Source organism: Natrix helvetica, assembly GCF_964273705.1.
Source record: "Natrix helvetica genome assembly, chromosome: 1".
Lineage (NCBI taxonomy): Eukaryota > Metazoa > Chordata > Lepidosauria > Squamata > Natricidae > Natrix > Natrix helvetica.
Window position 1 is genome coordinate 98,686,181 of NC_138548.1, and position 12,851 is coordinate 98,699,031.

Here is a 12,851-nt window from a genome sequence, read left to right on the forward strand (position 1 = left end):
ACAAAAGATCAGTTTCGATGTTAAACACTTTGATGAGCATCTTGCAAAGAAGACATGATGTAATTGCTATTCTTTCACTACTTATTTGAAGGGCAATATGGCTGCAAAGTGAGGTTGGGTCACAGCAAACAAAAGTACATCTGGATTCTCAGAGGGGGAAGGTTTTTTAAAAACTAGATAGACTTATTTAAAGGCACTATTAGATGGTAACTAATCAACAACCTTCAACAAAGGGAAGTGGCTAAAGATGCTGAGCTTGTCAATCAGAAAGGTCGGTAGTTCGAATCCCTAGTGCTACGTAACAGACTGAGCTCCCGTTACTTGTCCCAGCTTCTGTCAACCTAGCAGTTCAAAAGCATGTAAAAATGCAAGTAGAAAATAGGGACCACCTTTGGTGGGAAGGTGACAGTGTTCCATGCGCCTTCAGCATTTAGTCATGCCAGCCACATGATCACGGAGACATCTTTGGACAGCACTGCCTCTTCGGCTTTGAAACGGAAATGAGCACCACCCTAGAGTCAGGAACGACTAGCACATTTACCTAATCAACAACCAGATTCCCCCCCCCCCCCACCCATGGCAATCTGTTCCTAACCTGGTTCATCAAGTTGTCCAAATGTGATTGTGACTACCATTTTTGCTTCTCACTGAAGAATGACAGAAATATGTCTTCAATTTTCAGCCCACATAAAGGAATTCTAAGGAATGCTTGGCACTGCAGTTTACCAATCTTTGTTCTGAAAGAAAATGTTAAATGCCAAAGCTTTGAGTCACTTAAATATTAAACCAATTTGTCTGCCATATTGACTTATACAAGTTTGCTAGAATTGCCATTGAAGCCATTTCTGCAGACCATTCTACAACAATTTAAATCCTTTGTTGTCCACCTTTGTCAAAATAATGAAATGCAAGGTAGTTTAATCTATTTCCTCTGCACAATGGCAATGTTGTATCTCAAAGTCTGTCTTCCTTTTCAATGAATAACTTTTAATTCAAACTTCCATATTTGAAAGTAGGTCTCTACATGCTAAAATAAGTATACAAACTTTCCTCAGCTGTTAATCTCAAACACCTTTTAACTGCATTTCCTAGGCACCAGCACAAAAGTTGGAAGTCAGTAGTAGTATTTCTGTGCTAAAAAGATGCATCTTATTTTTTTCAGCATTCATTTTTACATTATCTTGTTATTGCTACTTATAATTATCAAACATAAATACAAAAAATGTTGAGTTGTAGCACTCAAGCACAGAAATGTGATGATTGTGTAGCAGACAAGCACAGAAACATGCAGTGATTCATTCAGGAGACAGGAAGAGGATTATCCTAAACATTGGACACATTTAAAACGCAATTTATGAAGTTCCATTGTTCAGTTATTTTATCTCACACAGCATTCTGAAATACTAAAAGAAAATATGTAAAGAAAACTTTCCACACAGAACTTTCTTTTGAACTTTCAGACAAGTTTCCCCACTATCTTGCCTGGATTTTCCATCATGTATAGGTATACCTAATAATGAGACACTAAGAATTGCAATCACGTGTCTAGTGTGCAGATACAAGCAATTTTAAGAAATTTAAAGCACGCATAAATAGGGAAGAGTGAAAATGTGTCGTTTTAAGATGACAAGCTACGTGGGTCACGAAGCCATTTCGCGCGTTATTTTGTTAGTCTTTTGTTAGAGCATTTCATCATACGCGAAGGCGTAAAGCTACTACACAACCGTCTACAAATCCCAGCAAAGCTTTTCATGGACAGGCGTTGCAGAGATGGAAACCGCGGGAACGGAGAGGACATTCCCCCCCGCCCCGCCGCCGCTTCATTTCGCCACCGCGGGAACAAAGTGAGTTGGAGCAGCAATCCCATCGCGCTCCCGCTCGGCGTCCTTCTCCTCGCTGCAGGCTCCCTCTTCTTTTCTCCTGCTACGGCTGCAACTCCAGCATACCGGCCGCAGCAGGAAGAGCAGCGGCGGCGGGCGGCGTTTCTCGTGTCCTGAAGCTGATCGGGCCCCCAGTCAATTGGAGCAGGGTGGGAGGGGCAGCCTGGGAAAGCCACAGCCCGACATGGGTCTTCGGCGAGGTGGCTCGCAGCCCTCGCTGCCAACTTGGCCGCGGTGCGCCGCAGCTCTCCGGGTTCCAAGCCGCTCTCCCGCCTCTCGCAGCGGAAATTGAGGGGAGGACCGGGTGGGGGGGTGGCCGCCGCCGCAGCTGCCCTCCTCCTGTGAGCGGGAAGGGGGAGTCGTCCCACTCTACTCGGTCCTTGCAGCCTACCCCCCCTCCCCTCTCCGGTTGGCCGCTCCTTACGCGCCAGGCCCCGAGCGCAGCCCGGCGTCCCCTCCTTTCCCACTCGGATGATGGACAGGAACTACCCACCAGCCCCCAGCTACCCTGATCCATTGGGTTCGGCCGCCGCCGCGTCTTCGCAACCCGCCACCGTCTGGGCCTATGAACGGGGCGTCAGCAGCCTCAAGCCCAGGTAAGAAGGGTCTCTTCCTCGCCAGCCCGGGGGTGGGGTTGGAAGGGGGCTGCGTCAGGAAAGGCCGGGGATTGAGACGAGGCCTGCCGTCCCTCGCGCGCCCGCGGGACCTGCTCGCGGCGCTTTCGCCTCCTCCCAGGCTGGGCGGCTTCCCTGCTATGTGGCGTGGCGTGGCGTGGCACGGAGAGGTCTCCTGGAGAAGAGAGAGGGCGCGTCTCCGGTCTTGGGCCCGCCAGTAGGGGAGCGCTAGGGCCCTCGGGATCCCCATTTTCCTCGGAGCTCAAGCCGGGATTTTAGAGGGACGTAGCAACATAAGACCTGCGCGTGGAGGGAGTTTTAGGGACAATGAAAGCAGGAGGTGTTGCGGGGTGCGATAGAGGAGGGACGCTGGGGAATTTGGGCTGCCGTGGAACCCCGCTTTCCTCTCTCCCCCACCATAACACACACGCTGTTTCAGTCGGGAAAGCGTGTGGTTCCCCACCTCCCGCCCACCCGGGAGAAGACTTCAGCATGACAGAAGCCCCCCCTTTTCCCCCTGCTCTCGCTTCCAGGGTGTCCTGGCCACTGCAAATGCAGAGGGATGGGGCAAAGCCCATGGCCTCCTCCTCTTGCTTCCAAGGTGCTTGTGGGGCAGGCCGTTCAGGTTCAAGAGTTCATGTTTACTTCCTGCGTTGCCTAGGGAAGGCATTTTTTAGGTCTCTGGGAAAAACAGGGAAACCTAACTAACACCCCCCCCCCCAAATGTATTTATTCAGTGTAGTTAGTAATGGAGAGCAGTCCCTTAAAAAACTCTTTAAAGAAGGTGTGGCTCGTTGATTAACTGATTTAATCAGTTAATTTGGATTTAGAGCATACAAACCAAGAGTAAATGTGCCTTCCCCTTTGAAATTAGAATCTTGCCAGGTTATAAGGTGGTAGCTAGGGTTGGGGGTTGCTAATTCTGGGGGAATCTCATCTGAAACCACCAGAGACAGGTTTGAGCTCGAGGTTACTGATTCCCAATACCTTTTTATCATTTTCGGTCTTATTTTGCCAGTTTGTACTTTTCCCTCTCTTTTTTTTAATAGGTAGAGTTTCTGAAGCCTATGCTTCAGAACTTGATTCATGCTGAAACTTGCTTAAGAATATTCAGTTCCCAGGGCTAGGACACTAACACAACGAATATTTGATGGGATACTTTCCAAGGATATTTTATCAGATAGAATAGCAATTGACTTTCTCATTTTGTGAGACATGAAGTAAAAAATTTAAAAACTAATTATGAAATGAATTTTAGTGTACATGTAATTAGGTGTTTTAAGGAAGAATCTAAGAGATGTTACACGTGTTTGCCAGTAATTTGTACAGAACATGACATTTATTTGGGCTCTAATATGTGTACAGTAAGTGTAAAATAACAACAAAAATGCTATAAATCTTTAAGCCTATAGGTCAGCAAAAATTAAATTAGCTTTGGTTTCTTCAATAGTCTTTATTCCTTGATGGCTTGTATGCTCTATATATTCTTTGTTGGCAGCTATGTCACTTCTGAGAAGACTTTTTTGTTGTTTAACTTAACAAAATGTATCAAAATATAAATAGCCCAAAGCAAAAAACAAAACAAAACACATTTCACTGAAGGAGTAGGCAGTTGTGCAGTAGTTAAGACACCAGGGTAGAAACTAACAAAATCATGAGTTTTAGTCCCACTTTAGGAATGAAAGCCAGCTGGGTGACTTTGGGCCAGTTACTTTCTCTCAGACCTACCTACCTCACAGACTTGTTGTTGTAGTAGAGAAAATAGGAGGAAGGAGGAGCATTGTGTATATATGCTCCATTGAGTTTTTAATAAAAGTAATAAAGGCAGGATTAAAAATAAGTAAATTATGAGGAAGCACAAAGAAAGCACTGGCAAGGTGAAAGGGTGGAGCAGAAAGCTGCCTGAACAATGAGGAAAACATTTTGAAAGGGGGTGGGGATGATTTCTTACGTTAATTAAATAGTATCTGTTCATTTCTTCGGGGGAGGAATGAGTGGGTTTCTGACTAAAGAGACAAGGTTTGATTATAATGTGAAGATTAGTGGGAAAGATGACTCAGAATATCTGAAAAAAATCTCACTCATCAGCTTCCCTCAATCCTAGATTTTATTAACTTTTCCTTGTATATTTTTTTGCAGTAAACAAACCTACAGTGAGTTCTTTTAATATCTCAGAATATATTATTCGGGTTATTGAAGAAAATAGTTTATGGATATTGGTTATTGCCCTATGTTTGGGACCACTCAAGCCTCAATTGTTGCTTTGAAATCTGCCTTGCTCTGCCGGCAGCCCACCTCAGAAACACTATAAAAGCAAAATAATTCTAATTCATTCCATATGCACATAATGATTTCAGAAAGTCTCTTAATTGAAGAATATGTAGAAGTATCATGCACTATCTTGAAGCAGCCTTCATTATTTTGATACAATAGCTCTTCTATGCTGGTTGATGAGTTCAGAAAGTCACACACAAGGAGAAGGCCATGTAATAACTTGTTTCAAGCTTCCCACCTGATAAAAGGGGGGAGTGGGATAAAGCAAATAATTACTTAATAGTTTGCATTATGCACTACATGTATGTAGCTAGAATGTCATATGAATAGAAGGACATTATTTTTCTACATCACCTCTCCCTTGAGAAATCAATATTTAAATGACATGTATTTCTACATACCTTGAATATTCTCCTATATATCAGAAAGTCTTCTCTCTTGCTGATTGTCCTGTTTTGCTTCCAAACCAATAACCCATTTTACAAATGTAAGGAACAAGAAAAAAATTTGGAAGAATAGTCCAGTCAGCTTGCAGACAAAATTATAGCATTTTCTTTGTATAAAGTGGGATGAGGGTGGAAGAGTTTTGTTCTAAGAAATAATAAACTGTTGTGAAGCTGAAAATAGTAGGTTTACATTAACAATTTGTTGCTATCAAGAGGATTGTTTGGGAGAATTATATATAATGTATCACAGACTAGTTATTATGTTTTAGCAGATTTAGGTTAGTTTCCTGTAATTTCTGTTTTCCATAAATCTCAATTTCAACTTTTCTGAAAATGTGTATATCTCAATTACAATCTGTTGTAGAATTAAATCAGGCATGTATAACATATCATACTACTTATTGGCAACTCCTATCAGTCTTAGCCAGTATGACTAAGACTAAGAACCAAGTTGTGACACATTCTGGCTTTACACACTGTGCTAAATCAAAACCAAGCCACATTGTGGCTGATTAAAAAAATGAAGTCTTAAGGCAATTTGTGGAACCAGCAACCATCTTTCCAATTTTATTTCTTTTGCACATATTCTTCCTTTAGGTTGAAAATAATGCTACCCATAGAAGACAATGATTTAGTCAACTGTGATAGGGCATCAACAAATATAACTTGCAACAGTTTTCCAGAAAGTAAGATGAATGGCTTTATTATTTTAGATCTTCTGTGGGCCTGTCTTTTTGCTAGTTATATGGCCATTTTCTGGTTAAAGCTTAAAGCAAAAAAGAATATTTTTTGTGATTCAGAAAGTTCCAGTTTTGTAGAAATTCATCTATTTTAAAAAAAAATGATCCAGGTTATATTTAGTTTGACAGTTGACCCCCCTAAGACCATTCCTGGAAGAAATAAATAGAATCTGCAACAAATTGTTTCATTGTATTGATAAGAAAGTTCAACTAGTCACACAAGCCCTCTTTAGTAGGCTCCTCTATATTTTCAGCCTCTGCCCCATGTTCCTTTTTTATTTTTCTATCTCACACTCCATATTGCATGCCTTAAGGGTCAGGCTTAAGTCTCAATAAGCTATTTTGTATTTTAAGAGGGAGGGGGCTTAGAATTCTTTTTAACAACAGTCCAGTAAGTTCACTAAGGCTATTGTCTCTTGTTCCTTCCTGTCCTTTAGCTCCATCCAACACTTTAGTTTCCTTCTTGAGATGAATGATCTTGTGGAATTATTTGGTTGCTTGTCTGCTTAAGTGTTAATGATTGGATTTAGATACCATGCTATAGATGAAAGAACAATCCTGGGCATGCAACATATAGCATTAAGTATAGACAGTGCAATCAAAATGATAGTACAGATAGTCCTCAACTTACGACCACAGTTGAGTCCACAATTTCAGTTGCTAAGCAGGACAGTTGTTAAATCAGTTTTGCGCATGTTATAACCTTTCTTGCCACACTTATTAAATGAATGATTGCAGTTGTTAAATTAGTAACATGGCTGTTAAGTGAATCTGGTCTCCCCCTTGATTTGCTTGTCAGAAAGTCGCAAAAGATGATCTCATGACCCCAGGAAACTGCAACCATCATAAATATGAGCCAGTTGCCATGTGTTTGTATTTTGATCATCTGACCACGGGGATGCTGCAACAGTCATAAATGAACATACATCATTTTTTTCAATGCTGTTATAATTTCAAGCAGTCACTAAAATGATTATAAATTGACTACCTGTAACCAGATTCACACTATTTGCTGAGCTCAAACTGCAATGCTTATATATTATGTATTGTGTGCAATATAAATTGGTGCTATGTTGAAACCTAGCCATTTACCTTGCCTGGATCCATACAACATGCTAAATCCACCTGTGACTTAGTTTGGAAATTGTTTTGAACAGTCTAGGTTTGTTTGGGGGCAGTAAATTCAGTTCCTGTGGTTTATAAACTGTGATGTATGGTTCAATTCCATCATTATTCAACAGACCATAGTTTACTGTTGGACCCCATAGTTGAGTGGTGACACCAGTGTTTATCATTTTATTGACTGAAATATCTATTTTTGGGTTTTAAAAAACTTTTAACTTGAGTGACAAATATGAATGTTGAAGTATAGACAGATTAAAGAAGTTATTTCTTAACCCAGAGAGCAATTTATCCAGGATCAGTGTGTGTGTATGTGTGATTATATATAGTATTTCCATTTTATCATTGTGTTATTGTAGAATTCACTAGGTGGTTACAGTTATTCTTTCCATCTTTAATATGGTACTTCTCCATTGGCTGATACCATTTGAGATGCTAGAGGGGAAGATGGAGATAAGCTTTTCAACCACATGGTTATTTCAAAATATACTTGCCAAACATCAATCTCTATTAGCTCAGTTACTGCAATGCTGTGTGGTTAAGACTAAGATAAGCAGATGTTTATTTTTATGTCACTCTCATTACTCTTATGTTCCGCAGTTAGATTGCTACGAAGATTGCTGTGTAGTTGCAGTCATTTACATATTTGCATAGCATAATTTTAAATTCCAGGATTTAAAAAAATTGGATTATTTTGAAAGTTAGTTTAAAAAAACCCATTCTGATTAATATTTGAAATTCATTTTTAAAATTTATTTGTAAAATTGTCAGAATGAACTAAGTCAGTTTCCACTACAAGTATTTCTGAATTAATCTTTACTTTTTTAATATAGTGTATTAATTTTGCTGGGTATTAAAGTATTTCCCTATATTTCAGCATTCACAACAATTTGTAGAATATATGGAGGAAAGAAAAAATGCAAAGCTACTAAAATTGTGGCTACTTTGTTTTCAATTGCATATTCAGGAAAGCTACATAGCTAGTTGTATTGAATTGTTTATTCTTGATCACAGGATATAGCATGTTGAAATTATGAATAGAATTTGAATCACATGAAAAATAAGTGAAACTTAGTGTTGGGATTTGATAAAGTGATTTCTCTAATATCTGCATCTTGTATTTTTTCCACAAAACTTGGGATAATGCACATGAAAGTTCAGTTCTCACAACAAATATTATAAAAAGTATAATCCCATTAAAAATACTAACATTTGTGGTATGTTTAATGGCTGATTAGGGATTAGGACCTAGGGTTCCATAGTCCTGCAGTTTCATTTACTTACATTATTTCTATGAAACCTTTTAAGTTATTTTTATATTGTAATATCTAATTATAAATATATCTGGCATGGATAGGGTTGCCTGAATTTAAAGAGGCTGAAGTTGTTGAAAACATAGACTAGAAAAGTTATGTAAAATGTGTATATTGGCAATAGCTTCTGGTTACTTAGATGTACAAATGCTTTTAAGGATATTTTTGTCTCTTTTATGCCTTTTATAGGATATTTTTTTACCAAATTGTGACAAATTAAATAATGGTTTTATTTTACCTGATAGACATTGCAAGTTTAATTTTAGTATCTACCTTTTCAGTACTAGACACTAATATGGAATTCATGACCCTACTTTGTTTCCATTATTTATGTGCAATCATCCATAATAACTAGAGGTTGATAAAAATTGGTACTTGAGTAAAGTAAAATTGGTACTTTGTAAAGTGTTAAATAAAAGTTGTTTGTGAATATTTTTGTTGATGTGCCAGACTTTAGAGGATGGACTGTGTGTTTGTTGAGGAATCCTGTATTTCAATTTCTAAAAATTATTTACATTTATACAATAAAGAATTAGGACTGTGCTGTATATGAATCTGTATAATACAACAGAATATATATTTATATTTTGCAGCAGAAAAAACAACTTTTACTCATGATTCCTAATTTAATGTATGTTTTAGATAAGGCATTTACACTTCAATTTTATCTTAAATTTGTATAAACATTTAAGTGGATTTTCATATTTAAATAAGTAATGAATTGCTTGGCTGCAGTTAGTTCAACAAACCACAGGTATCTGGATTCATATATCACGTAAATCTATATATCATATACATTTATATGAATTTTGAGTTTATGAACAGTTGAACTTAGCCATTATGATTTATTAATATAGTTTAAGATTTCATAAAATGTGTGTGAACAAGAACATCATGGTTTGTTCAACAAACATTAAGACAAGCCATGTATTAGTAGAATAGCAATCTAGCCAGTTTTTCTGTTGGACAACATTGTCAGGTTCCTTGATTTTTGCTGAATATATTTTGTGCCCTATTGAATCACTTCCATATTGCATTTTGCTTGTTTTTTCACTTACTAAAATTAGACAAATGTAGTCTGACCTATTGCTTGTTTTACATTAATGGCGCCATGGAAAAAATTGAATATTCTATTAAATATATGATTACATACAATAAAACCAATACATTATTTTTTACAAAAGTTAAAATGGCAAAATAAATAATTATGACAGAAATGTAAGGACATAAAAGCATACATTCAGTCTAGAGCGCAAATAGGCCTTTAGTTGAGTCTAGATGTTAACTAAGCTGAATAAATACATGCCAGTTGGCAAGTGTCCAAATTTTGATGGGGAAAATCAAACTGCAACAGTCTTAAGTGTGCAAAGCACTTTTTTCAGTTCTTTTGTATCTCTGAGCTAAACAAATGGTTGTAAATTGAGGACTACCTGTAACAAGGATGAACTATAAGGAGAAAATGAGTAGATAAAAATTGATAGAATTTTGGGAAGTTAGGGAGAATTAGAACTTTCAGCATTTATATACCCAACCGAAAACAATGTGTGTGTGTGTGTATAATATAATATAACATGTATATGTAATATATAACAATATACAAGAAATGTGTTGTTAATTAGTGAGTAGAGTATATAAGATCTCTACAGATTTCTGCAGTAGCTTTCAATATATAAAGCAGATCTTAATTCTACCTTATGGAATAGAATAAGATGAAAGATAGACAGCAGTGCTATGTGAACTTTGCAAGTCAAAATTCCTAATGTCAAAAGAAAGATGATTGGATTTGCTGGAATGTTGTGGTCTATGGGATAGTTCTCCCTAGTTTCTTACAGTTTTATAGTGTATAAGAGTTTATCAGTAACAGCATAAATAATACCTCATCCTACTAAACAAAACCTGACATTTGGCCAGCTAAAAAGCTACTTTGGATAATGCAGTAGATTGATTCTACGTTTTTAAAAAGGATATTTTTCCTGTTAATTTGAACAAGCTCATAATATAAAGTATATTTTGAATTCCCTGATCTCCCTCCCACCCCCCACCCCCAGAATTACTGTGTTTTCCTGTAGATACGGCGGGAGGGGCTACAGCTGGGCTTAGTCACAGCCTGATTGGTCCAGAGACTGAGGGAATTTCTTAAAGTATCCTTCCTTCTCTATTGGCTCCCAGTTTCCTCTCAGTCTTTGGTCCAAGCATTAGCTTTGGCTCCAGTGAGGTACTTTGTCTAATTATATATATTCCTAATTTGATTGATTGGATAGTCTAAATTTCTAAATTTTCGACTGCTGGCCATAGAGACTGATCTGTCAGCCTCATAAGGAGGTAGGAGTGCCATGATATCCTACCTCTGGGCCTGAGGGGGGCTTGCCCAGTCCCTGGGCGTGCAGGGGTCGCAGGCTCCTATATTGCAGTCGAGTGTATTTAGAGGCTCCTGCGGGTGGCAAATTTGATTCAGCCTGCACCCTTCGGGCTTCGTGATCGGCCGGAACAGTGCAGTGCCTTGCAAGCCCGTGGGTTCAAAGCCTTGCTGCAGCTTATCAGCTCACCGCAGCTTCAAAATCCCAGCCGCACTTTAACTGATTCAGTGCGGCTGCTAGAGCCTCGCCGTGGCTTCAAAGACTTACTGCGTTTTGAGAGGCGTGCCGCAGATCGCTACGGAGGCTCCAAACGGAGCACTGTGGCTTGTAACCAAGCGCAGCAGCGTAGATTAAATTGATTAGCCGGTGAGAGTACTTGAAGAGGACTCGGCTCACTGCGAGGCTGTGCCTCAGAGACGTTGATACCGGGCAGTCTCCTCTGCTTCCACGAGGCATGGTGGCTATTTTGGGGTAACCTCATGGAGGCTGCCATTTCGTGCAGCAGCGGCCTGCATCGCAGCATTAATTGAGGCCGGCAGGCGTCCTCTCCTCCATAATAATAATAAATAATAATAATAAAAATAAAATTTTTATTATTATTATTATAAATTTATTTATAATTTATTTATTTATTTATAATTTATTTATTTATAATTTATTTATTATTAAAATTTTATTTGTTAGCCGCACCCTCTCCCGAAGGACTCGGGGCGGCGTACAATAAAAAACACATAAAATACAGATATGGACAATACATACACAAAAATATAGACGTGGAGGAGGTAGACATCCTCCATCCTGCGACCTGCAGCGCGGCCATAGATCGGGGCCAGCAGGTTTCGTTGCAGTTCCATCAAGGCACAGGCCACGTGAGTGAGACATGGCCTCCACAGCCCCTTAACCAGTGCAGGCCCCTAGGGGAGTCAGGCCATCAAGGCAGCTTACGAAGCCTTAGGTCAAGTCCCTCCTCAGGGAATTACGGCTCACTCCACTCGGAGTGCCGCTAACACGGCCGCATGAGCCACCAGTGCCCCTCTGGAGGACATCTGTAGGACGGCTACCTGGGCTTCTCCAACGCCCTTTATCCGACACTATCGATTTGATCATTTCGCTTTGGCAGACGTGTCTTTCAGATGTCGGGTTCTCCAACAGGTGGCGACCTCCCCTCCCCCGGCGTCTACATCCCGCCCTGGGACTTAGCTTGGGTATGTCCCAGCTGTAGCCCCTCCCGCCGTATCTACAGGAAAAAGAACTTTGGTCCTTACCTGAACGTTCCTTTTATGTAGTTAGGCGGGAGGGGCTACATCCTGCCCTAGTATTCTGGTTAGGTCGGGTGAGGGGCGGCCAGGCGGTGTCTTGTTTGTCTTCTTGCATGATGTTGTCACAGCTTCTCCATTCGACCTCAAGGAAACTGAGAGCCAATAGGGAAGGAAGGATACTTTAACAAATTCCTTCAGTCTCTGGCCAATCAGGATGTGACTAAACCCAGCTGTAGCCCCTCCCACCTATTTATATAGGTAAGGACCAACGTTCTTTTCATAAGGATTGCTGATGAAGAAACTACTGTGGTTCTTAGCCTGTATATATTTTCACCAGTTAATTGGTCAAATTGGTCAAATTAATAATTATGACAAAAAGTTTAAAGGATAATTATTGACATGTAATCCTATATATATTTCTTTGGAAATAATTCTATTAAGTTGAAACCATAATGGCAAGGTTCTCACAACAAACAAAGCTAAAATTAAATAAATTACATTTGGTTTAGTATTTTCCATTCCACAAAAAATATGATTCGGTTGCTTCCTTAAATTCTCAGCACATTAAAAAAAAGTTCATCCCTGTGAGAGCTGATGAATTTAGAAAGTATTATTGCATGACTTAAACGTGAGAGGATTTGGCTAACTTAGTAATTAGTGTGGTTTATATAATATTTTATAATATTTTATATTATATTTTTGACAAGAAACATTAAAGCCCTCTCTAGTTAGTTCATCCTGTGGGAAGACTGCTGGTGAAAAACAATACAGTAAAAAACAGAGGACATCCCCAAGTTACAGATTAGATTAAAAAGTGGGTTTTTAGAGTGAGAGGTGCATGAGCAG

At 39.3% G+C, this 12,851-nt stretch overlaps 1 protein-coding gene across 3 annotated transcripts in view; it reads left to right on the top strand.

Annotated features, from left to right (window-relative positions):
* The first annotated feature begins 58 nt into the window (after positions 1 to 58).
* Positions 59 to 12,851, top strand: part of QSER1 (glutamine and serine rich 1) — a 47,064-nt gene continuing 34,271 nt past the window's right edge. For 2 of the 3 annotated variants that reach the window (XM_081969669.1, XM_081969670.1), the window contains exon 1: positions 59 to 2,476. In XM_081969669.1, the coding sequence (XP_081825795.1) occupies positions 2,352 to 2,476 (125 nt within the window). In that variant the 5' untranslated portion in view covers positions 59 to 2,351. The remainder of the gene's footprint in view (positions 2,477 to 12,851) is intronic. The other variant, XM_081969671.1, reaches the window with a different exon arrangement.